General features: G+C 48.6%; 2 protein-coding genes across 2 annotated transcripts; both read left to right on the top strand.

Moving 5' to 3' along the window:
- Window positions 1-6469: 6469 nt before the first annotated feature.
- Window positions 6470-8507, top strand: LOC101757016 (protein PYRICULARIA ORYZAE RESISTANCE 21). The gene is made up of 3 exons (XM_004981690.4): window positions 6470-6778; window positions 7189-7270; window positions 7439-8507. Exons 2-3 carry the CDS (start codon window positions 7189-7191, stop codon window positions 8062-8064), a joined length of 708 nt encoding a protein of 235 aa, XP_004981747.1. The 5' UTR covers window positions 6470-6778; the 3' UTR covers window positions 8065-8507.
- Window positions 8508-13737: 5230 nt separating this feature from the next.
- LOC101755801 (phytochrome C) lies at window positions 13738-18842 on the top strand. Its single transcript, XM_004981687.4, is given in 5 exon segments — window positions 13738-16382; window positions 16481-17297; window positions 17569-17777; window positions 17780-17861; window positions 18363-18842. Coding segments are annotated over 5 exon segments (3405 nt in total). The 5' UTR covers window positions 13738-14323; the 3' UTR covers window positions 18601-18842.
- Window positions 18843-25944: the final 7102 nt, after the last annotated feature.

The following is a 25944-nucleotide window of genomic DNA, read 5'->3' as shown; positions in this document are numbered from 1 at the left end:
TGGGCATATGAAAAAGATAGGGAGATCGAAAGGTTCGAGTCCAATCGCAATAAGGGCTAGAACAACAACAATCAGAAAAATGGCCAATGCAATGATAAGAACTGCAACGATCGCCCCAACAATGACAATCGATATAACTACTCGGGAGGTCACAACCGCAAGTGCAAGCCAGACAATACTATCGCGGCAATTTCGCAGTCATCCAAGAAAGGTAGCGGGAAGAATCAAGATATGCTCTCGTTCAATGGGCTCCTAAAGAAACAGTGCCCATAGCACCCATACCACAGGTACTCTGTGATAGATTGTTTCTATCTATGAAGAGTCATGAAGGACCTGCCAGAGCCATCTAGCACCAAAAATAAAAGCAAGGCTAAGGAAGACGAAGATGATGGTGACAATGGCAAGTTCCAGAACCCATCCAACACGTCAACGTCATCTTCGGCGGAACCCCGGGTACTGCTACTAAGCGGTCCCAGAAGCTCACTCTTCGAGAGATAATGTCCATTGAACCTGTGACGCCAACGTTCCTCAAATGGTCCGAGGTACCAATTATCTTCTCCAGGAAGAACAAATGGACTAGTTTCTCAGACCAGGACGGTATCCCCTCGTCCTGGATCCGGTTGTCGCTAGCTCCAGACTTACTAAAATACTCATTGACGGTGGTAGTGGTCTCAATGTCCTATTCGCCAAGACACTGAACAAAATGGGCCTCGACGTCGTCGATATGCTCACTCAATGAACTCTCCATTCTATGGGATCGTCCGAGGCAACGCGGTTGTACCCCTTAGACTGGTGATTTTGCTAGTTACCTTTAGGGCTAAAGAACACTACCGGACAGAATACATCCGGTTCGAGGTAGCGAACTTCAAAACATCGTACCACGCCATCCTTGGAAGATCAACATTGGCCAAATTCATGACCATCCCGCACTATGTGTACTTGGTGCTCAAGATGCCGGGACCCAAGGGAGTACTCTCCCTGCACGGAGACTTGAAGATATTATATGACTGTGACACAGAAGCCGTGGGGCTAGCAGCAACTACCCAAGTACCAAACTCGATGATGCAAGTTTTCACCGCATCCAAGAAGTGTCCCCATCAGAGCTTGAGATTCTAGAAAAGAAGTCGGGGGCAACCAAGGTCAAGCCGGAAAGTGAAGTAGACATCAAAGCCATTGACCTTGAGACTAGTGATAGCTCCAAAACAGTCCTGATTAGCACAGGGTTGGATCCTAAATAGAAAAGCGCGCTCATCAGCTTTCTCCGGGCCAATCGAGACATTTACGTGTGGAAACCAGCGAACATGCCGGGGGTGCCCAGAAAGTTGATCGAGCACTCACTCAACGTGAATCCAAAAGCTACACAAAAGGCAACACCTACGACGAATCAACTAAGACAGAAGGGAAGCCATCAAGAAAGAGCTGACCAAACTACTCGCGACGGGTTTCATAAAAGAAGTCTATCATCCAGAGTGGCTCGCCAATCCCATCCTGGTGCGAAAGAAAAGCAACAATGAGTGAAGGATGTGTGTCGACTACACAGACCTCAACAAGCACTGTCCAAAGAATCCCTTTGGGCTCCCTAGGATCGATCAAGTCATCGACTCCACAGCTGGATGCGCCCTCCTTTGTTTCCTCAATTGCTACTCGGAGTATCACCAGATATCTCTCAAGGAGGAAGACCGGATTAAGACCGCGTTCATCACCCCATACAGAGGTTTCTGCTACACAACAATATCTTTCGGGTTGAAGAACGCAGGCGCTATCAACGGGCAATCCAGGAGTGCTTCAAGAAGCAGCTACACCGCAACGTGGAGGCGTACGTGGACAACGTGGTCGTAAAGACCAGAAATCCCGATGACCTAATTGCAGATCTAGAAGAAACTTTCGCAAGTTTGCAAGAGTTTTGATGGAAGCTTAACTCGACAAAGTGCCTCTTCGGCGTGCCCTTCGGGAAACTATTAAGGTTCATCATTAGTCATCGAGGCATTGAAGCTCAGGGGTTGTGCCACGTGTCCATCGACAACAAAGCTTTTTCTCCGGATTTTAAGAGGAAAGTGATACAAATTACAGATTGACCCTCAACATGATTTTTCAATTCAACATAAGGCTTGGGGGTTACTCTATATGAAGTGCGATGCACTTCCATATAAAATTCAAAATTGAAGGATATGAGACTGAGTTAAATGAGGCTTGAGCACGTTCAAGCCGCATGACAGTTTTTTAGTACCTTTGAAGATTTAACCAGATGAAGTACTCGAAGAGCACCTAAACTAGTCGATGAAGTCTGCAAAAGTATTCGGAACTGCTGTATTTGACTAAAAAGTACTCGTGGGCTTGTTGTACGTACATCTATGAGCCCACCAGAGAGGTTTTGATAATCCTAAATATAAGGCTGGACACCGAGACGCATCTGACATGGAGACCATGGCGCAGGACGGCGTAGTTTACATGGAAAGACTGGAACTAGTCGAGGATTAGGAAAATACTCGTTGTAATAAGAGTAGAACTCTTCTAGTCGTTTACTACTAGTATTCTTGTAACCAACCGACATGTAACACTACCCCCAGCAATATAAGGCGAGGTAAGGACCTCCTCCAAAGCAATTTAATCCAACCAACACACATGACGTAGGATATTACGCAATCTAGCGGTCCGAACCTTCGAGTTGCTGATCTCGACGAGCCTCGTTAACCAACACACTACCTCGAGCACCCCTCGGTAGTTTGTCGGGTTTAAAAAAAAATTCTGTGTGTACTGCTAGCGAGGACCGAGGATTTTGTGCGTGCGGCAAGAGAACACTTGCAACGGTGTCACTGTGCGCGGAGTGAGCCTGTACGCGGTTTGGGCCTGTACGCCAGGTTCCAGCGCGCGTTAAATCGAAAGCGAGACAAATCAGCTCGTTTCGCAACACGATCGAAATCGTACTGACCGCTACAAATACATCTGAAAGCTTTGCGCGGTTGGAGCATGCGTTTCAGTTTCCAAAGTCTGAAGCTTAATTTGTTGATAGCGCGCCGAAGTCTCGCACGATTTTTCTGAGCCTGAGAAGTTGGATGTGTGCACACGTGGTCCTCCGATCCCTCCCTCCCCTTGATCCGCAGTCGCCGGCCGACGACGCCACGAAAGCGACCGCCGGATGCCGCCGAGGGCCGAGCCCGTAACCCGGATGCAATGCAATGCTGGCTTGGTGATCGACGAAATAAACGCATCAATCTTTAATGCGAGTCCGTGCACGAACGGACGGAAGGAAGAAAAATCGCAGGCCCTTTACAGCTAAGCCCGAGCCGGCAAGCCAGCGTTGCTGATCGCTGAAGAAGAATCCGCCGCACGTACCCACACCGAGGCAGAAGCTTCTTGCAGCTTCTACGCCTTGTCTTCTTCCTTCCTTCCAACTGGTGATTTGCTGTTGCTGGGTGACCAAGCCATGGCAGTATCTCATGCATCTTTTTCATATTCTGTGTGCCCTGGATCAGATGGCTGGATGGATCGGCCACTCGTCCCGTACGGTGCAGGGGTGGGCAAGTTGTTAACGGGGCAACTAACCTACACCTCCGAATCGAGTAGTCTAAACTCATTTTTTCTTTTCGAACGATCGAGTGGTCTAAACTTGGATTTGTGCGGGGCTGCAACCACCCCCAACACTGTCCGATCGGCCGGCAGGGCCCTTTTGTCACGTCCCCTTTTTTTCCTGCACAGCCGCACCGGCAGCTGCGTGGCAACCGATCGAATCGACGGATGCTACTCCCGATCCGGCCGGCGTCAATTCAGCCCCGGCGTTGTGTGAGCCCCGAAGCTATTCCCGATGTGGCAGTGCGGTGGCCGGCCGGCGCCGTGCCGACCCTATGTAGATGAAGGAACCGGATCCAGCTACATTCTACGGCTACTTGCCGTTTCAAACAGCGACTTGCAGTAGGAACTCGCCTCTGTCAGTGCTGGCACGCCACGGAAGCTTCTGGTAGGAGCAGATCTAACGAACCCGAAAGGAAAAGAAAGGCGCAGGGAACAATCGATCAGCTACTGCTGGAATCAAAACAAAGGCTCTTTTCCTTTCAAAAAAAAAGAGGAGAGAACGATTGCACTTTTGACGATTCCGGCAAGCGAGCTGGACTGGCACTGGGGCGACGTCTCTCACCAGCTACAGCTTCCTTTGCTCCTAATCTCACTCAAATGGAAGGCACGCCGGCGCGCTTTCGGCGTCACCAGGTTCACCTCCAATTCTCCACTCCCTCCCGTCGCCATCTACGTGTCGGTACTCAGTAGCCACGGTGCACGTGTCTAGGCATACGCTCACGCTAACTAAACTTGGGTGAGGGAAAAAAGAATTGAAAAATGCAGTGACTGCAGGCATGGAATTGTTCACGCAATCTGCAGTGGCGAGTAGCAGCGCGGCGACCACCGACACCGGCCAGCCGCTCCTCGTGAAATGTCCGATGTCCGGTTCGCGAGCGACGGCGAGTGGTGATGCGTGTCTGACGAGGCCATCGACAGTGACCGGGGGAGGAAGAAGAGAAGCGGCAGGCAGCAATAATGGGATCGCCCGTTCTGCCGTTCCGGGTGCGGCGCGAGATGGGGCGCGCGCGGGCGGCAGTCGCGGCACTGTGCCCGCGAGTCGGGATCGCGTTTCGCGTGCGTTGCTGGCTCGACAACTTGGCTGGCGGGTGCCGGGTGGAGAGGAGAGGCAGCCAGCGGCAGCGCGAGGCCGGGGCGGGCGCGAGGACGCGTGTGGCCGTGTGGGGCTGTGGCCTGGCCTAGCCGAACCGCGCCGGGGCACGGACGGCCGGCCGGTCGGTCGGTGGCACCGGCTTGGATTGGATGGATGGACCGCGCCTCGGTTGTTGCCGTTGCGGAGGCTGCGGCCTGTGGACGCCACCTTTTGTTTGCAACCACCGAGGAAAGGACGGCGGCCCGGGAAACGCCAAGCCTCCCTCTGCCCGTCGCCTAGGCGTGTGCGCCGCCTCGGCTTGCGTCCGTGCGCGCGGGGCTCCGGTGCGCGGCGGGTTCTGTTCTGCCTGCCCTTCCCGTGTAGCGTGCACGTCTTTGGTCTCGGGTTTCTGCCGTGCCCGCTGGATCGAAAAGCTGACCATCGAGGTGTCTCTGGGCGCCATTTGTTTTGCTGGTTTGTTGACCTGAAGCGTCGCCTTTTTCTGTATCAGATGGTAGGGTAAGTGAGAAAGAAGATCCGGCACCTCGCCTTTCTCCCTTTCTTTTCCCCACAGAAGAAGAAAGCCAGCGAATCTCCTTTCTTTGCAATCAAGTGGTTAAAGGCCTCCCTATCGGATCGATAGCACGCAAATGCAGCAGGATTAGGAGTTGAATTTCGGATTCGCAGCTCTCGCTCAACAACCAGGGAGCAGCAGCGGTCTGTGATTGAGGCTGAGGTTTTGCTGTACCAAGCATCACCGGACACATGCAGCTCGCTCGCTGATTGCCGATGGATGCTGCTGCTGCGTGCGTACACTGTGCGGATGACGGGTTCCTGTTATCATCAATCCTAGCTGCTGGCCTGGCCCTGCTGAGATACCCCATTGAACGCCGGCCGTTGCCGTGGACCCCGGGCGTATCACGGGCTCGCAGCGTGCCGCCGCTCGCTAACGACTCGAAGCAGATCGTGTTAGCTGCAAGAGGGGACGGATGGATGGATGGATGGATGATGCTGCGTCGTGTGTGTGTGTGGCCTGTGGCCTATGGGCATGGCACGGACGCACGGTGCCACGGTCCAAGAACCATCAAGCACCCGGAAGGGGTGGACCATGCCGCAGAGTGCAACCGGCCAGCCGCAGCCCATCTCGTGATCCGCAGCCAGAGCAGCCTGAGGCATCGTCAGAACAATCTGGTATTGGTCAGGTGAATCCAAAACCGGGGAACCCCAAGCTTACGTCGCTCACTGTTGTTCTTGCTCCTGTCATCCTCTGTTGGCATCCATCCAAGGGTCAAAGATTCATCAAAGCTGAAAGCTCTACAAATATTCACGGAGAGACACCGAGGTATGAGGATGTGATGGTGGCTGAAATCATCTGAAAGAAAAAAAGTGTGAAAACAACCGCTCGGTGCGCACCATCTGCCTCCAGGCTGGTGTTCATTACCACCAGTTCTTGTTCTTCACCGGGGCACGTATCCGGCCGCGCTGGGAATACGACCTTTCCGGATCAAAATAAAGGCGAATACAAACGCACACACTCACTCTCGCAGCAGCACCATCGGCGTCACGAAAATGAACCGAACCGTGCCAGTCACCAGTAGCCCCCAGCACGCGATCTGTCGCCTGACGTGAAAGCTCCTGAGTGAGTGCGTATCATACCGTGTTTCTTTTCATCGCAAAGGAAAGGAAAGGAGCGAGGTAATCATCCTGGAGAGGAATACCAAATAACAGCCACGAAGACGACGGCGGCGCGGAGTGTGCTTTCGGGTGGTGTGGCTGGCGGGGGAAGGAAGCTAGGCAGCTAGCCAAGTGTTGGTGCTGCTGGCTGCTGCCGCCTTTCCAAGGCCCTTTTTTTTCATTCTCTAGTTGCTTCTCCATGGCTGCTTCTATCTTTCTACTCTCCCCGCCTGCTTTTGGCGTCGCCACGGCACCTCCAGGGTCCGGCCGGGATGAGATTGAGTCAGATGACGTGGGGGGCAGAGGGGATGGCTGGTGCCTATATAGCTGCCTGTACACGCCACACCACCACCTCCTCTTCTTCTTCCTCCTCCCCCTCCCTCCCTCTCCACCACCACCTCTTCTTCTTCTTCTTCATCCTGCCTGGCTCGCATTGGCGGGCGCCGGGTCGGTTGAACCAAGGTGCTGGCTCGCTCTCTCCATGTCCTTCTCGTTCTTTACTCTTGCAGAATTCGAGGATATATGGCATAAAGATTGCGTATTGAGTTTGATCTTCTGCCAAACTTCTTGATGGCAAGAGTGGCCGGCCGTCCTGGCCCTGGTTAATTAGTTTGTTTAATCTGGAGTGTGCTGCACGCTTCAAACGGGCACTTTGCTTTCTTGCTGCCCTTCTTGATTGTTTCCTTCTTTCGTGCTGGTAGCCATAGATCAGTAGCAATCACACAGGTGGCTGGCCTTCTCTGCCTTTAATTTCTCTGTGTGCATGAAGTTGATGCATCTCTCTGTGTTTGTTTGTTGAACTATCTTGTGTGCAAACAAAGATAGGGAAAATTGGCTTAGAAGAACTTCTTTCTGATCGTGTTTGAGTGCAGATGCCGACCATCAAAGTCAGCGTGGACCTGGAATGCTGCCGCTGCTACACCAAGATCCAGAAGGTGCTCACCAGGATCCAAGGTGCGTGCTTGCTTGCAACCATGGTTGCAAGTTCTCTCAGATCAAGAAAGCTCTGCTTCTTTGTTCCCCTCGAAAGGGTGGCGCCGCAATTTTTCTGTTCTTCGTTTCTGTTTGAGCTCGTTGATAGCAACTAACTATTGTACTGACGATTGATTCTTGGTATTGCAGAGAAGGGTGAGTTCTGCATCGACGACATCACGTACGACGAGAAGAACAACGTGGTGATCGTCACGGGGCCCTTCGACGCGGACAAGCTCGCCGACAAGCTCTGCTGCAAGGCCTGCAAGATCATCAAGCAGATCGAGATCGTGGAGCCGCCGCCGCCTAATAAGGAGGAGCCCAAGCCCCCGCCGCCGGAGCAGAAGGAGGAGCCCGCCCCGCCGCCACCGGCGAAAGTCGACCCCCCGCCGCCCCCGCCCCCGAAGGAGGAGCCCCCTCCGCCCCCGCCGCCGAAGGAGGAGCCCGCCCCGCCGCCGCCGCCGAAGGAGGAACCCGCCCCGCCGCCGCCGCCCAAGCAGGAGCCCGCCCCGCCGCCGCCCAAGGTGGTGGAGGTCCCCTACCCGTGGCCGTACCCGTACCCGTTCCCGGCGTGGCCGTCCGACTGCTGCTGCCACCACGGGCACGGCGGGTGCCACTGCTGCTCCTGCGGCAAGGCCCCCGAGGCCCCGCCGGCGCCCCCGCCGCAGTACATCCCGATGCCGCAGTACGTGCCGCAGCCGTACCCCTGCAACCCGCCCTACGGCTACCGGGTCTGCTGCGAGGACGACCCCTCCTACGCCTGCACCATCATGTGAATGCGATTACCCCCTCAAGAGCATCACTACTGATTAGCATGCCCTTAATTACCTACCACTCTACCACCAGCGCCTACTGCCATCCCAATCATGCCTCGTGTACAATCAACCCATCACCGTACAGATTCATCATACTCCGTATACTATACTAGCATCATGTACACCGTATCCTTCTTGTCATCTACTTAGCATATACACTATACTTTATTCTGCTTCGTTACATGTTTATTAGGGCAAGTGAGTGAGAGAATAAAAATAAGCAATGCTGTTGATTTTCCGTGTAGAAAAGAAGACAAGGTGGGAAAGAGGTTAAGGGCTTGTTTGGCTCCCAGGACTAAACTTTTGTTTGGCTCTCCCAGACTAAACTTTAGTTCATATCGGAGAAAGTTTATATCGGATGTTGGATACTAATTAGAAGTATTAAATATAGTCTAATTACAAAACTAATTGTACAGATGGAGGCTAATTCGCGAGATGAATCTTAATTGTACAGATGGAGGCTAATTCGCGAGATGGATTGGTTCATGATTTAACAATATGATGCTACAGTACCCATTTGCTAATGGTGGATTAATTAGATTTAATACATTCGTCTCGCGAATTAGTCTAGGGCTTCTGCAATTAGTTTTATAATTAGTTCATATTTAGTTCTTCTAATTAGCGTCCAAACATTTGACGTGACAAGGGCTAAATTTTAGCCAGGACTTCTGCAATTAGTTTTATAATTAATTCATGTTTAGTTCTTCTCATTAGCGTTCAAACATTTGATGTGATAAGGGCTAAATTTTAGCCAATAGTATCAAACAGCGTATAAGTTCATCCGTTCATGGCAGGAGACGTGTTCTGCCTGTACCTGCAGCCTCACTTTTCTGTTTCTTTCTTCGTGTTGCACTCAAGAAAAGGGTTCCTTTTCTTTACCAAAAGCTTTCAGCTTGTCCCCTTGCTTCCCTTTGTCACCACAAGCGATGTATGTAAATGTGGCGTGTCCGTGCTATTTTATTGCGCAAAGATAGGGCCATGACGGCGAAGGGCGTGACGGGTACGTTCTATTTGCCAATCCGGGGGAGCTTTGATAGTGTAGAGTGTCAGTGTGCCACTGGCTCCTCACTGCGGAGTGCGGACGGGGAGGTGAGTGAGGTACTGAGGTGGACGCGCGTAATGGTGAAGTGTGTGAAGGCGAGGTGAGGATCGGGGTCAGGTGATGGGAGCAATGGGAAACGGTCAAACGGAGCGAGTGGAGGCGCGCCCGACAGCGAGATGTGGGCAGCGAAAGCCGGACGCGCGGCGTAGCCGGATGGAGCCATACGGACGTAGATGCGCTGGGCTGGACGCGGGGACGGGGTGAGGCGCGTCGGCGGGCGACGGCCAGGGGGAAGGATGAGGGGAGAGGGTCAGAGGGCGCCGTGCCACCGTGCGACGGGGACGGCCGGGCGGGGTGGTCCTTGGGCAATGGGGTTGGGGCTTTTGTGCCGTGTGCCCGTGTGTGACTCGGTGACTCTCTGGCCGAGCGCCGACGCCGAACCTTCGCTTGGGTCAGGGGTCACCGCGATCGCGGCTGCCTCGCCCACCGGAGCGGAAGAAGGGAGAAGCGGTGGGGGATCCCGCGGTATCCTATCGTGCTCGTGCTTTGTTTGCCTCCATCCCGCTCTGATTTGGACGGGCCACCTGCAGCTGCTGGCTCCGCTCCGCTGCTGGTGGGGCGTTTCCGTTTCCTTCCACTCCCGTGCTCGCGTGGGCCTCTCGGTTTGGCTTGGACTCGCCTCTGACCACCAGTCCACCACCACCTGAGCCGTACTCTCATCGCGTGCTTCTCATGGGCTGCTTAAATTTTCTCGTAGTTCAGGTTACATGGCATGTGAATTCTCTCCGGGACACAAAGTTTACGTGCGATTTTGCGACTTGCTGCTGCTGGTTCCTGATGGCTCCTGAATTGACGAAAACTGAACAACATACGCTACATCCCGCAAGCATTATGTTGGTAGCATCAACTAAGCTACGCCACTAAACTTTGTTCATCTTTATCTACCACAAAGTTGGCTTTTTTCGTACAATCATACTGAAACAGTCTAAGATCAGGTAGCATGTATGTACCAAACACGTGGCTCTTTTCTCTTTCTCTTTAGGTCAGGTTCATTCTAATCTTGTGTGCTCACCAAACACCATCCAAGCCAAACGCAAACTCTTTAGATTACAAAACACTAGTACAGTCAACCTAATGCCATTTCATAACATCATTAGACGATCCCAAAAGGAGGTGATTGCACGACACCAAACAGCTAGCCCTATTGTAACCGGTCACATCTGTCCTCCAAGGACCAGGAGCCATCCTACATTCCTACCATGTCTTTTCTTTTTTTCTTTCTTTCTTTTCTGATGAAACGATTCTGAACCTTACCCCCAACAGAGAGCGAGGTTAGCTTGGACATCTCATCGGCGACGCATTCGGCAGGAGCCTGAACCTTACCTCGGTTGGTTGTTCGAGCGTCCCATCAGGTGGCCTGATATGCTCGCTGCCGCCGGTGCTTACGTGTGGAGCACTGCGGCTGTGGCCTTCTCCATGGTCCAGCAGCTTCTCATGGGAATCCTTCGTCTTTTAGCTCCGTGCTTGCAACTTGGTGCGCTCTGATCCTGACCTATCCAATCATGCGTTGCCCTCCCCCCTAATCCCACCAATTTCCTAATATCCTCCCAGCATCCTTTCTGCTTTTGGTCGAATTTTGAATCAGACTGGACCAGGAGAGGATTAATTCAGGAGAGAACTTTCCACCAACTACATATACTGAGAGAGAAGGTGGGAGAAATCAAGCAACAAATGTTGAAGAGCTCCGAACCCAATCAGATATTGAGCCCACGGGCCTCCCTGGATCGTGTAGCCAGCCGTGTAGGCCGTGGCCCAAGATTGAAAAACCAAGCCGTGCATTGATTGGCCGGGACTGGGAGCAGCACGTCGTACTGGCAGTAGCATGGCGTCTTCCATAACGTTTTGCCTGGCAGGTAGTAGGTACCAAGTGATGCGCCAGATCTGCCTGGATTACACGAGCACAAGCAGAGACACGCCCCCATAACCGCCTACCAAATCGCCTCAAAGTCATCCGCAGTGCCCGGATTTTGTTTTCTATATAGTGCCGTCACGACTCCGCAGTGCCGTGGAGGGGAAAGAGGAACGCGAGCCGCCGCACGTTCCAGCGCCAACACTAGCGCTGCGACGCTCTGCGATTTCGGAAACAGCTCGGCATGTCTGGGCTCTGTTCCGGGATCTCCATCGGTCGGCCGATCGGTTCTCGGGTGTTTAGTCGGAGGAGGGTGAAGGATACGTAGGCTGTGATCGGTAGGGTGCGTAGCTTCTATCGTGGCTCCCATGATGTAGCTTCGATGTGTTTGTTCCTGCACAAGATCTTTAGTTAGGCTTAGCTAATGCAAAAGGAGGTCCTAAGCCAGTCTCACCTAGTACGCATTTCTTAACCGTTCTCCGCTGGCCAGGCTCGGCGCAACAATGCACTTGGCGAACCACTGGCGAACCAATAGAGTGGGCCATGGCAAGTTGGCAACGACGACGACCACGTCGAGTTTTCACGTCGAGTCTAACACTTCCGCTGTCGTCGCTCCTGCATTACTCGAGTCCAACACCTTCGTCGCCGTCGCTCTTGCATTACTCTGCCGCCCCTTCGCACACGAGCTCAATGAGCTGTGGAGGACGACTGGAAGAGGAAGCAACAACAATTGAGCCTGCACGAGGAGCCGGAAGAGGCAGCGTTGGATTGATGGCGCGGGCGGCGCTCTCGTTAGTTGCATGTGCCAGATTGATATGAATCGACAAGGACGGCAACGGTAGCTGCAGCTATTTTGAATCTGCTCGTCCACATCCCCAACGAAGTTAGCGTTCCTTTTACCCCCAATAAACTAATTGGCAAAGTAGCTAGTAATTACGCAGGAAATCAATCTTAGCAATCCAACGAGATGTTCTCAATTTCCAAAAATCAACAAATGGAAACACGCATGGAGGAAGCCGAATCATCGGATCAAGAAAGAACGAAGCAAGCAGGATTTGGTGGAGTTCGATTCAGCGGACCTGGAGCTCCATCGTCGCATCAACTCAAATTTGCAGTTCTTAGGGGGCGTTTTCTTCCCGTGTCTTATTTTTAGCACGTGTCACATCGAATGTTTAGATACTAATTAGGAGTAGTAAACGTAGACTATTTACAAAACCAATTACATAAGTGGAATCTAAACGGCGAGACGAATCTATTAAGCTTAATTAAGCCTAATTAATCCATCATTAGCAAATATTTACTGTAGCAACACATTGTCAAATCATGGACTAATTAGGCTTAATAGATTCGTCTCGCCGTTTAGATTCGTCTTATGTAATGGGTTTTGTAAATAGTCTACGTTTAATACTCCTAATTAGTATCTAAACATTCGATGTGACGGGTGCTAAAGTTTAGCAAGTGGAAGAAAACAGGCCATTAGTATGTGCGCCGCCGCCACTGGTGTTTCTGGTGCGTGCGTTGCTCGATGGTAGAGACGGATTCGATGGGGGAGGAAGAGGAGGTGAATGGACAGTTCGTCGGTGACAACGGATATAGGAAGGTGACGAACTTAAAACTCACCCTATGCTGTAGAAAATGAGCTCACTCAAGCCAATGCACCCAACCAAATAAGATGAACTCAGCTCAAGCTAAACTTATACAACCAATCAAACACCGAGCCAAACCATTGCTCTAGCCAGGTTTAAATTGGAGTTTTATCTCAGATGGTGACCGAGCTTATCATAAAACTTTTTGCCAAACACACCTTGCTCTCCAATCAGACACATCCAATCTAAGCGGTCGCTGCGCACATCTTTTCCGTCCTCAAAGTAAGCAGGACAGATTCTACGGCGAAGGAAAAAAAAAAGGTCTGAAAGCGAAGCACCCGGTCGAGTCGTGTCTGGGGACTGGGGCTTTACGTTGCCAATCAACGTCGTCCAACAGCTTTGTTCAGTTACACGATAAGCTGAGCAGTGACTGGTGTCACTCCGAGCACGAAGGAGTCGACAAGTCATCGAGATCATGGTCAATGTATAGGGCAGTGCAGTGGCTGGACGCAGCGAGATGACGCCCAAACTGGAACAGTTGCCATTGCCACTTGCCGATGCAGTGCTACCCCGCTCCTGACATCGCGCTCGCTCACGGATCACCGTTGATGTGCTGCTACAAGTTGTTGTCGTGCACAGCAAAGGGAGGCGCTAATCTGCTACAATTCCTAGTCTCGTTCGCATTCGTGATTGGGCAGCCATCGAGGACAACGATCAGCGTGGCCCGCGTGGGTGAAGAAATAATGCAGGGGCGAGGCGAGGCGTCGCATCGTATAAACTCTGGACCCAATCAGCAATAATGCCGCCCCGTAGTGAGGAGAAGCAATGCTTGCTGTGCATAATCAGGTGGGATAAGCTTCGGCTTGGCCAATGGCTTGTGCTTGTCAGCTGTGGCTTGCCGAACAGAATCCCAACTAGGAAGGGCTCTATTCTCAATTACAATCCTCCCGACAGGGGCCCGACAAGCTAACGACTGATCTAGTTTAGTAACCACGTGGCAGCCACTTCTTTAATCTAATCTACTGGTAGTAATTTACTGCTAATCGCTTTACCGGTAAGATTCACCATTACCGGAGATGGAAAGGGCGTCGACTGTTGCGGGGAAGAAGACCCCCGGATGACGCCACATCGCTTTCCACTCTCGGAGCCCTGACAACCCACTCGTCTTCAACTGCGGCGGCCGCGCATCCTCCAATTTCCGACGCTCCCAATCCCCCGATCCGTCCGCGTGCTCCTCGCCGACCGCCGCCGCCGCGCCGGCGTCCTCTCCCCGCGGTTAGTGAGTCAGCCGCGCGCGCATCGCTGTTGCTGTTGCTTCCCTCGGTTCCCTTTCGTGTTCCCCTTTGGAGCAGGGCAGGAGAGAAGATATTATCGCTGCTGCTGCTGCTGCTTGCCCGCTCGCTGTCCCACTCGCGCGCGCCTCGCCTCGGCCCCGGAGGCGTAGTATTCCCCATCCTCCCCCGTGCTTATCCGCGGCGGAATCCAATCCCCTACCCCACGTCCTTCTGCCCAGCAAAGGGCGCCACCGCTTTTGGCGTATTCCACGGCTGCCGCGCGCATGATTCCCGCGGATTCCTCTGCCCATTTGCTCCTGTTCCCCTCGCAGCTGCAGCGCCGCCGCGGCTAGTCCGGTAGCGGGGAAGGAGGAGGAGGAAGGGGGGATTGGGTTGGGGGGCGGCGGAGATGTCGTCATCGCGGTCCAACAACCGGGGGACATGCTCCCGGAGCAGCTCGGCGCGGTCCAAGCACAGCGCGCGGGTGGTGGCGCAGACGCCCGTGGACGCGCAGCTGCACGCCGAGTTCGAGGGCTCCCAGCGCCACTTCGACTACTCCTCGTCGGTGGGCGCCGCCAACCGCCCTTTGGCCAGCACCAGCACCGTCTCCGCCTACCTCCAGACCATGCAGCGGGGCCGCTACATCCAGCCCTTCGGCTGCCTGCTCGCCGTCCACCCGGACACCTTCGCGCTGCTCGCCTACAGCGAGAACGCGCCCGAGATGCTCGACCTCACGCCGCACGCCGTCCCCACCATCGACCAGCGGGACGCGCTCGCCGTCGGCGCCGACGTGCGCACGCTCTTCCGCTCCCAAAGCTCCGTCGCGCTGCACAAGGCCGCCACCTTCGGGGAGGTCAACCTGCTCAACCCCATCCTCGTGCACGCCAGGACGTTGGGGAAGCCCTTCTACGCCATTATGCACCGCATCGACGTCGGCCTCGTCATCGATCTCGAGCCGGTCAACCCCGCCGACGTCCCGGTCACCGCTGCGGGCGCGCTCAAGTCGTACAAGCTCGCCGCCAAGGCTATCTCCAGGCTGCAGTCGCTGCCCAGCGGGAACCTCTCGCTGCTCTGCGATGTCCTTGTCCGTGAGGTGAGCGAGCTCACGGGCTACGACAGGGTCATGGCGTACAAGTTCCATGAGGATGAGCACGGCGAGGTTATCGCCGAGTGCAGGAGATCTGATCTGGAGCCGTATCTTGGCCTGCACTACCCAGCCACTGACATCCCACAGGCGTCCAGGTTTCTCTTTATGAAGAACAAAGTGCGGATGATATGCGATTACTCTGCTGTTCCAGTGAAGATCATTCAGGATGATAGCCTAGCACAGCCTCTCAGCCTATGTGGTTCCACGCTCCGGGCTCCCCATGGTTGCCATGCGCAATACATGGCAAACATGGGCTCTGTTGCGTCGCTTGTGATGTCAGTAACTATAAACGAAGATGAGGAGGATGAGGATACTGGGAGTGACCAGCAGCCCAAAGGCAGGAAGCTGTGGGGGCTGGTGGTCTGCCATCACACGAGCCCGAGGTTCGTTCCTTTCCCGCTAAGGTATGCTTGCGAGTTTCTCTTGCAAGTGTTCGGCATACAGCTCAACAAGGAGGTAGAACTGGCTGCTCAGGCAAAGGAGAGGCACATCCTCCGAACGCAAACCCTTCTGTGTGACATGCTCTTGCGGGATGCCCCTGTTGGGATATTTACCCAGTCGCCTAATGTGATGGATCTAGTAAAGTGTGATGGAGCTGCACTGTACTACCAAAACCAGCTTTGGGCGCTCGGATCGGTTCCCTCCGAGGCAGAGATAAAGAGCATTGTCGCATGGCTGCAGGAGAACCATGATGGTTCAACTGGGCTGAGTACTGACAGCTTAGTGGAAGCGGGTTATCCTGGTGCTGCTGCACTTCGTGAGGTTGTGTGTGGCATGGCAGCCATAAAGATCTCTTCCAAAGATTTCATCTTCTGGTTCCGAGCCCACACAGCAAAGGAGATCAAGTGGGGTGGAGCTAAGCATGAAGCAGTGGATGCAGATGAGAACGGCAGGAAGATGCATCCACGATCTTCGTTCAAGGCCTTCTTGGAGGTGGTTAAATGGAGAAGTGTTCCCTGGGAGGATGTTGAAATGGACGCTATCCATTCTTTGCAGTTAATATTACGTGGCTCCCTGCAAGATGAAGATGCCAACAGAAACAATGTAAGGACCATTGTAAAAGCTCCATCTGAGGATACGAAGAAGATACAGGGGCTACTTGAACTAAGGACAGTTACTGATGAGATGGTCCGCTTAATTGAGACAGCAACTGCCCCTATCTTGGCTGTTGATATTGCCGGTAACATAAATGGATGGAACAATAAAGCCGCAGAACTAACTGGATTACCTGTTATGGAAGCCATAGGGAGGCCTCTGGTAGATCTTGTCATGTCTGATTCTGTTGAAGTGGTTAAACAGATTTTGGACTCAGCTTTACAAGGTTTGTCACTATGCCTTCAAATGATCTTCTGTTCTCTCCAGCTTAGTCTGAATTGTCCATTGTTTTGTATGACAGCTTAGTTCCTCCTTGTGTTTCAGGAATTGAGGAGCAAAATCTGGAAATCAGGCTTAAAACATTCAATCAACAGGAATGCAATGGCCCTGTAATTTTGATGGTCAACTCCTGCTGCAGTCGGGACCTTTCAGAGAAAGTTGTTGGAGTTTGCTTTGTAGCACAAGATTTGACTGGGCAGAAGATGATTATGGATAAATATACTAGGATACAAGGAGACTATGTTGCCATAGTGAAGAACCCCAGCGAGCTCATCCCTCCCATATTTATGATCAATGATCTTGGTTCCTGCTTAGAGTGGAATGAAGCTATGCAGAAGATTACCGGTATGAAGAGGGAAGATGCCATTGACAAGTTGTTAATTGGGGAGGTTTTCACCCTTCATGATTATGGCTGTAGGGTGAAAGATCATGCTACTCTAACGAAACTTAGCATACTGATGAACACAGTGATTTCGGGTCAGGATCCCGGGAAACTCCCTTTTGGTTTCTTCAACACAGATGGCAAGTATGTGGAATCCCTTCTCACAGCAAATAAGAGGACAAATGCTGAGGGCAAGATCACCGGTGCTCTTTGCTTCCTGCATGTGGCCAGCCCAGAGCTTCAGCATGCTCTCCAGGTGCAGAAAATGTCTGAGCAAGCGGCTACAAACAGCTTTAAGGAATTGACCTACATTCGCCAAGAATTAAGGAACCCACTCAATGGCATGCAATTTACACATAGTTTATTGGAACCTTCCGAGTTGACAGAGGAACAGAGGCGGCTTGTTGCATCTAATGTTCTCTGTCAGGATCAGCTGAAAAAGATTTTGCATGACACTGATCTTGAAAGCATTGAACAGTGGTAAGTGCCAGACTGTCCAAATCATTTGTAGTACTGTTAGTTTAATTGTTTGCATATTTTTTCTATAATGCTAGAATGCATATATGGAGCAACATACACATGAAAATATTGCTGATCATATTTACATGGTGGTTAGAATTTCTGAGACATTGAAAATTTTGTTCAATGTAGTAATGCTTGAAGTGCTAGAAGATGTATGCATAAAACAAGGCTTCCCTGTCCACTTGTACTCATTTATTAACCATTGATAAACAAATGCTTGCTGTTGCAGCTATATGGAGATGAACACAGTAGAATTCAAACTTGAGGAAGCTCTGAATACAGTCCTCATGCAAGGCATGTCTCTGGGCAAGGAAAAACGGATTTCTATTGAACGTGATTGGCCTGTGGAAGTATCATGCATGCACCTCTATGGAGACAATTTAAGGCTTCAGCAGGTTCTAGCAGACTACCTGGCATGCACTCTTCAATTCACCCAACCAGCGAAGGACCTATTGTACTCCAAGTCATTCCCAAGAAGGAAAATATTGGGTCTGGCATGCAGATTGCTCATTTAGAGTTCAGGTAACACGCCAGTCATCTTATATTGTTCTTTTGATTCTTGTTCTTGAACTGAAAGGATGACTTCTCAAATAAGTGAACCAGTGCATTTTGTATCAGTTTCCATTACTCTAGCAAACAAATTTGGCACTGCTCCTAATCGTGCTATTTGTAACCCACGAACTAAAATGGCTATGTTGACAAGCAACAGATAAGGCCCTAATGTTAGCAAATTCACCTCCGAACATCTTAGTTCAAGTTCCCACATCCTGCAGATCCTATCACTGCATCAGTCAAGGTGCAGGTGATACATGTCACACTCTGGCATATGGCTACTCTGCTGTTTGAAACAGTAGAAATAACACCTGCGTAAAAGTGATTCCATTCCATCCCAGCCATCCTTACAAACATTTCCGTGGTGAATATAAGTCACGGTAGTATAACACCGCGACCTATAACTTCTTGTGGGGACTGTGAAGCCTATCCCCCTGCATAGCAGCTGTTGATCTTTCTGAATGAATGCAGGATTGTCCATCCAGCACCGGGTGTCCCAGAGGCCCTAATACAAGAAATGTTCCGGCACAACCCAGAGATGTCTAGGGAGGGCCTCGGCCTGTACATAAGCCAGAAGCTAGTGAAGACGATGAGCGGCACAGTACAGTACCTCCGGGAAGCCGACAGCTCATCGTTCATTGTCCTGGTAGAGTTCCCGGTCGCCCAGCTCAGCAGCAAGCGGTCCAAGCCTTCAACAAGTAGATTCTGACGCTCTTGCACCCAGAACTGTAAACAGCATTCCCTCCACTGAGAGCTCGGCTGTGTTAAATAGTCAAATGTAGCAAGTTTGAAGCATCGTTGGTCGTCTTTGTATCTGGCACGGTCTTTGTAATGCGGATAGATTTGGTCGTTTCAGGAGTTGGCTAGGTGTAGTGTAACTTTAACCGAGAACTGGATGCGTATGTTGAGTTGTGAGAATGAATAAAAGCTCCACATTTATTCTTCTTTTCTTCTGAACGAGCTTTACTGTGTTGTCAGTGAGAGTATATCTCACAAACCATGTTCTGCTGGTGAATGCGGGAATTAGCCCGAAGGAAATTTGACCATTTCACAAACCATGTTCCTCCTGAAGAGCTACTTTTCTCCTTTAGGTGATGCTTGGCCCCTTCTATCCACCTTGGTTTCGGCCTTCCTTGCCCCCAAGGTAATCCCTTCTTTTTTCTTGTGAAGAGAGCCTCCTCTTCTTCCTTCACAGTAATGCCTCCCAACTTCTTGGCTAACTCCTCCTGATTAGCCAACAAGAAATTGTCTAACTCCTCCTGATTAGCCAACAAATTTTCTAGCTCCACCAATGAATGTTGAGTAGACCATCCACTCACTGTGGCTATAAACCCTTGATATTCGGGTCTAAGACCATTAATGATAATTCTTCTCATACGGGTCTCACCAACCTTCTCATCTGGTGCAAGCTTGAATATCTCTTGACAGATGGATTTTACTTTTGTAAAATATTGACTAATAGTCAAAGTTCCTTGGGAGATACCTGATAGCTCCTTTTCTAAGAGTTGGAGGCGTGCTTCATTCTTCTTCGAGAATAATTTCCCCAGAGTATTCAAAGCTTCCTTTGGGTCTCCGCATCTCGGATGTGCTCCAGTAGGTCCTCCTCAATAGTTGTCTTCAGCACGAACATGGCCTTACTGGCTTTGATGCGCTATTTCCGCAAGGCATCGGCTCTCTCCTTCTTCGAAGAACTATCGCCACTCTCCTTTGGTGGAGGCACTGTTTCGGCGCCCGCAACAACCTCCCATAGGTCTTGACCTTGCAGGTATGACTCCATGTAGGTCTTCCAATAGCCATAGTTATGGTTATAGAGCTTCTTAATCCCACCACATGCGCTAGCAAGATCTGCCATGGTAACTGACGCCCGGCGTCAAGTTAGCTTTCTTGGTCCCGGATCAATGAGCTTCACGGTCCCAGACTGTGCACCGGCAGAGTCTCCTCTTAGCGCCTTGATATGACACCGAACACAGCAAGCACCCTGTGCTTACTAGAGAGCCTCCTCCAGACGATCCCGGACCGCCAAGCCCTAATACTAATTGTTGGAAATTGAGGTGGCCATAATACCCACTAATCTGAGGATTTACACCTAGGACACCAACTCACTTTGGAGTCGGTCAGCCCTTTTAATTTCTAGTTACTTAGTGCGACGGGTCATTTTGACGGTAGAGCCGCCTTCTCACTTCCGGGTGGCAGAGCCTACCAACAAATGAAGTTGACTTCTGGGTGGCAGAACTAACCTACGATGAAGTCTAGACCCTTGTGATCCTAGGTGACAGAGCCAACCTTCGATGGATCACAACTTATGCACTAAATACTTAGAAACTATATGGCTCAACCGGAAGACTAACACTTGTAAGAAACAGAACTTTATTACAACACAACAATATTACACAAGAGTGTACAACACTCTCTCTTTAGTGGCTGGCCTAGCACTCACCCTTTACTTCTACCGTACTCCACTCATCTACCATGCTCATGGTTGAATGGCATGGCAAGGAATGGGGCCTCTATTTATAGGCCAAGGGAGTTCATAGGATGATGACATGTGGCCCCTTCTAGAGTTTTCACTAGATAAATATCTATGGTCTACATTATTCTAATTTCTTCATGGCAACAACATCTAGTCCCTTCATGAAAAATATCATAGGTTTTCACTAGATAAATATCTACGGTCTACATTATTCTAATTTCTTCATGGCAACAACATCTAGTCCCTTCATGAAAAATATCATAGATCATGAGTTGTGGGGAAGGCTCTAGAAGTTTGTATTGCTTTCCTTCAATAATGAATAAAACAGGCGATCACCCTTTTCTCTACAAAAGACCTTGTATTGCATATTTTTTTTATCCTTATCAACTTTTAAAACATATAGGTGCCAAATAGCTCCTCGATGTGAAAAATGCCACAAGCAACTAGTTTTTCTTGCTTTAAAGTTAAAGCTAGCTAACAAGGCACATGTTTCTATCGTTAAGCAATAGACCTCCTAAGAACACTGAAAAGGTCACAAGAGTTTGGGACAATCACTAACATTTTATTGCAAAATAATATCTAACTATCAAAACAGTAAACTAAAAATCAAAACAGGTTAACCCTTTTACCAGATTTGTATGTCTTTGTAGATTTCACCATCATCAGTGTATGTCTTTGTAGATTTCACCATCATATGTGTATGTCTTTGTAGATTTCACCATCATGAGTGTATGTCTTCGTAAATTTCACCATCAACAGTGTGATCATTCCTCAAATTAGAGCCAACAGATAATAAAATCCTCCGTATGCGTAATGGGAACTGGAATTAGGTCAGGTATGCAAAATATAAGCTCTCGCTGCTTAAAAGCCAATCGATAAGACAATAGGAATATGAGCAGCAGGTTTCCATATAATAGGCCATAGATCCACAACAAGAACATGTTTTATCTTGCTAAGAAAACCTGCATTAAAATTTTCAATCCTACTCAAACCTGAAGCATATAGTGTGTCAAATATCTGGATGTCGAAAATGCCACAAGCAACAAGTTTGTCTTGCTTAAAAGTTAAAACTAACGGGCACATGTTTCGATCAGCAAGCAAATACACCTCCTAAGAACGGTGAAGCAATCACAAGAATTTGGGACAATTAATAACATTTGATTGCAAAATAACACTTAACTATTGAAACTTTAAACTAAAATTTGGAACAGGTTAACCCTTTTACCAGAAGGAAAAGATAGGTGAGGGTAGTCTTCAAACTAAAATTTGGAATATGTTAACCCTTTTACCAGAAGGAAAAGATAGGTAAGGGTAGTCCAAAGGAAGCACAGAAGTAGTATGTGCCTTACCTAAGAATTAACAATTATATTAATATTACCATCAGAATTGCTGCCTTTGAAGTCATTATCAATCTCATCATCATCGGTATCATCGCTGCTAGACTTTGAGCAAATGGACAATATCCCCTACATGTGTAGTGAGAATTGGATCAGCCACACAAAATCTAAGGTCTGCACTACTTATAAGCTAATGGATGTGACAACTGACAACAGGAATTCAAGCACTAGATGTCCATACAATAGGTCATGGATTCACAACACGAACATGTTTATCTTGTTAAAAAAGAAGCATATAGTGTGCAAAATAGCTCCTAGATGTGGACAGTACAACAAGCTACCAATAGATCCAGAATGTGCAAAATGCAGAATAAATAGTACCCTTACCAAGCGTTGTCTATACATCTATCGCAAAAAAGAAGAAGAAAAGGAAGTAACAGATGTGTCGTTGCAAATTGCAATGCTGCATCAGTTATATTAATGTGTAACCCTCCCTCTAGCGAAATGCTAGTACACAATGGATCATTCTAGGGAAAGTAACGGCGCAGTAGCACATTCCAGTCATCAAGCAATAGATCTCCTGAGAACACTATGAGGTGAAACAATCATAAGAGTCTGATACTACTGCTATAACCTTATTCCAAAACAAAACCGAACTATCAACACTAACATGTTAACCCATTTATAGAAAAAAAAAAGGTAGATGAGGCCAGTCCAAATGGAGTACAGAAACAATATGTGTTTTTACTTGAGAAGCAAATATGTGTTTTTACTTGAGAAGCATTGCGCGGTCCTAGCTTTAAGAGTATAGCTTTAAATCCTGCAGAATGCAGACCTAAATGCATTAGTATTTGCCACAATAAGAAATAGTGTGGAGCTAGTAAGAGCATTTCTTTACCAGCAATTATCAACAGAGCACGACCATAAGATCTAGTGTGACATGGCCAGCAATTATGCAACTCTAGTCTTCTCAACATCTTTGTACGGGCAAAGTTCTCAATTTGTGTAGGAAGGTATTGGGGGTAATTGACAATGAAAGTTGCAATGGGCACTTTCTTCTTGATCGGCCAGGCTTTGGCGAGCTTGTCCCCTTATTTGCTTTTTAGAACTTTGCTGATCATTACTTGTCAATGCTTCCAACAGTTTTGCTTTTAGCTCAACCTCGGCATAGTGGGCTATCCCATTTCTCCATAGGGATACAAAACTTACTCCAGAAGATACTAAGTCAGCAACTTTTTGAGAGTGATGAAAAACCCTCTTGATGCGAACAGCCCGCTACTTTGCCAATAATACATCTGATCTGCCACTTCTTTATTTTAAGCTAAACTGATACCAATGCCTTAATGTCGTGTGTTTCATGGCTATATCAACCCATGCCCCCTGGCGATGGGGATCAAAAGTTGATGCTGGGGTGGTGGAGGACCACAGGTAAGGCTGAGAAGACAAAATCTTGATAGCCATCTCTCTTTCATGTTTGCTTGCACTGTGTAGCAGCTCTTTCTTCAGAAGCCTCTCCGATTCTTGGATGACATAAATGCAACCATCAGTTGACATCAAAGCTAGGTGGTTTCGGATCATCTCCCCAAGATATGTCATCATTTCATTTTCAAGTCTACCTTCCATCTTCTGGAAAAGATCTTTGACGATGGGAGAGAGCTTGTCCATTATGTCAGGGCCTTCTACTTGCTTCAGAATAGAGATAAAGTACTGTACCAGAGCTGAATATGAAGTTACTTTGCACATCCTCTGTCCATCCACTTTCTCACCAAGATAAAAACCATTTTACAGTCTTCAGTGCACATTGACCAGTGGCCAACCAAACATCTAGATTATCATTTGTAAATGATGGGGCAATGCAATAGCCACGGTTGTGGTTTCCATGCACGAGCAGGCCTGCTGGTCTGAGGAACCACTTTGAGAAACTTGATAGCAGATAAGTATTACCATCTCCCTTTTCAAGCAGTTCCTCAACCGGAATGGAGTACAAAGGTCTTCTCAGCCTAAAGTAAAGCTCTGGTGTGACAAACGTCTCTTTCGCACAGTCATAATCATTGTGAAACCTATGACAATATTGAATAGATGTATAAGTTTCTATTGCAAATCATCCAAATTTTCATGTTCCTGGAAAAGCAAATGATGCAAATCCACATATGAGTGCAGAAGCACTTACGTCAGCTGGTGGATAGGTGGTGGACCCTGAGAGGCCCTAGACCATGTCCGATAAAACCTCTTGGGTAGAGCCTGTGGGCGTGGACGGGCAACAGATGCTGCAGCCCCTGTGATAGGGGAAAGAAAATCATGGAGCTGACCCCCAACTCCACATTTTTTCTGGAGCCAGAGTTTGTGGAGCTGAACGTGTTTGGCCGGAAATTTTGTGGAGTTGGTAGAGTGGAGCTATTTTTTAGAGTCGAGTGCTGCCAAACACCCCTTAGAACCAAAGGCTCTCGCAAGAAAATTTTCTATATAGCAAATTCTCCATAATTTCTGTATTTTCCATCCATTTCAAAAGGGGTCTTAACCACCCCATATCTCATTTGGATTTTGAGTTTCCTCTCGGTTATCAGCTATTTTGTTGCAATTGCACACGCCTATTCAGTTCTATTGCAAATTTTAGTTAAAAATATTAAGCTGTTATCGGCGATTCATTTGGTGGAATTAAAAATCAGTATTATACACATGAAACTATCTAACCTTGATAAAGATTAGTACTGTCCTTTCGTGGCCCGACCTTAAGCTCCCCATTGCTGTCGACTCTAGAAGATGTGGGTGCAGCCGTGCAGGCAGGCACAAGGAGTAAGTATTAATTATTTTTCCTTTTATGGGAAAATCCTTTCTACACGCGTGTGTAGCTACTCCTACCTGCGTATCTCATGATATACGATGAATCTGACCGAATGAAAAGTATGTACACGTAGTATGTGATGATACTAGACCATCTGTAGTGGTATATATGTTGAATATGTGATCAAACATAGAGTATGTGGACATACTAATTTTTATATACCAGTGACAAGGTATAATCAAAATATATTTATAAACTAGGGGTGCTTTTGAAAATTTTCATATAGTTTGCTTTGGAATATCTTAGAATTGGTATGTGAACATACTCAATGTGATAAATGAGTATGTACACATACGTATGGTGGTATAATGATGATAAGAGTAGCTACACACGCGTTTAGATAAAACTCATCCTTCCTAGTATTATCCTTTTCAGTTTCTTTTTACATTCCATGATGTGGTCTAGTGAGAAGTTTTTTTTATAAATGTTTTGAAGAAATTATACTAAAAAGTTATCTTGAGAAATCGTATGGTGAACTTATCCATAAAAATTATATGAGAAGTCTTCTTGGTAGTATTCTCGCACGAGTTGTGCTTGAAGTTTGTCTCTGATAAATTGTTTCAAAAAACTTACATGTAAAAGTTGTACATATCATGAAAGTTGTGCTAAAAAAATTATCTTATGAGAACTTTGCTTGAATAACTTATGCGTATTGTGAAAATTGGGCTGAAAAATTATCCTATAATAAGATCAAAATTGGGCTGAAAAATTATCCTATAATAAGATCTCCTTTGGAATGCAGAAATATCAAAACGTAGGAATAGAAAAAATGTAGGATTTTAGTTGGTTTTCAAATGCAATCCTACATGAATTCAAAATGTAGGAAACTTTCCAATAGAACCTTTGGATGCAACACAGGAAAAACACTGAATTTGATGAGAGATAGACACATGGAAAAATTTCCAATAGGTTGGCCATTGGCCATCCCCTTGAGGCATCCGAGAGGAATTTTGTAGGATTCTTGGATGTCCAGCCCTTTGTTCCAGCTGGATATCAGCTGGATACATAGGAAAAATTCCTATAGGACCTAAATCCTGCAAAATTTCCCAACCAATCCTTTGTTCCAAAGGAGGACTAAGAAGTTGTCTGAAAAACTAATGTGTAAAAGTTGTATTCATAATTTAGAACTTTCCAAACATCAAAAGTTATGGGGACATAAACTTTCCTATAAAGAAAAACCGCATGTTGTCTGAGATCACGCACCACAGCCCTCCTGATGAGCGAGCCAGAATAGCATGGCCCTTGTGGAACACGCTAGGAGAACACATCTAGTTGTATAAGGCTATTCTTAGCGGGGAGTTTCATTTCTATTTTTTTCAAGAGTGGCTTTCTTAACGAAAATTATATTTCCTGTTTTCAATAGTGACACATCATAAGAAGTTTGGGTTGGTAAATAAAAATAAG

This window comes from Setaria italica, chromosome IX (assembly GCF_000263155.2).
Source record: "Setaria italica strain Yugu1 chromosome IX, Setaria_italica_v2.0, whole genome shotgun sequence".
NCBI classification, from domain to species: domain Eukaryota; kingdom Viridiplantae; phylum Streptophyta; class Magnoliopsida; order Poales; family Poaceae; genus Setaria; species Setaria italica.
This window is presented reverse-complemented; position numbering and strand designations above follow the sequence as displayed.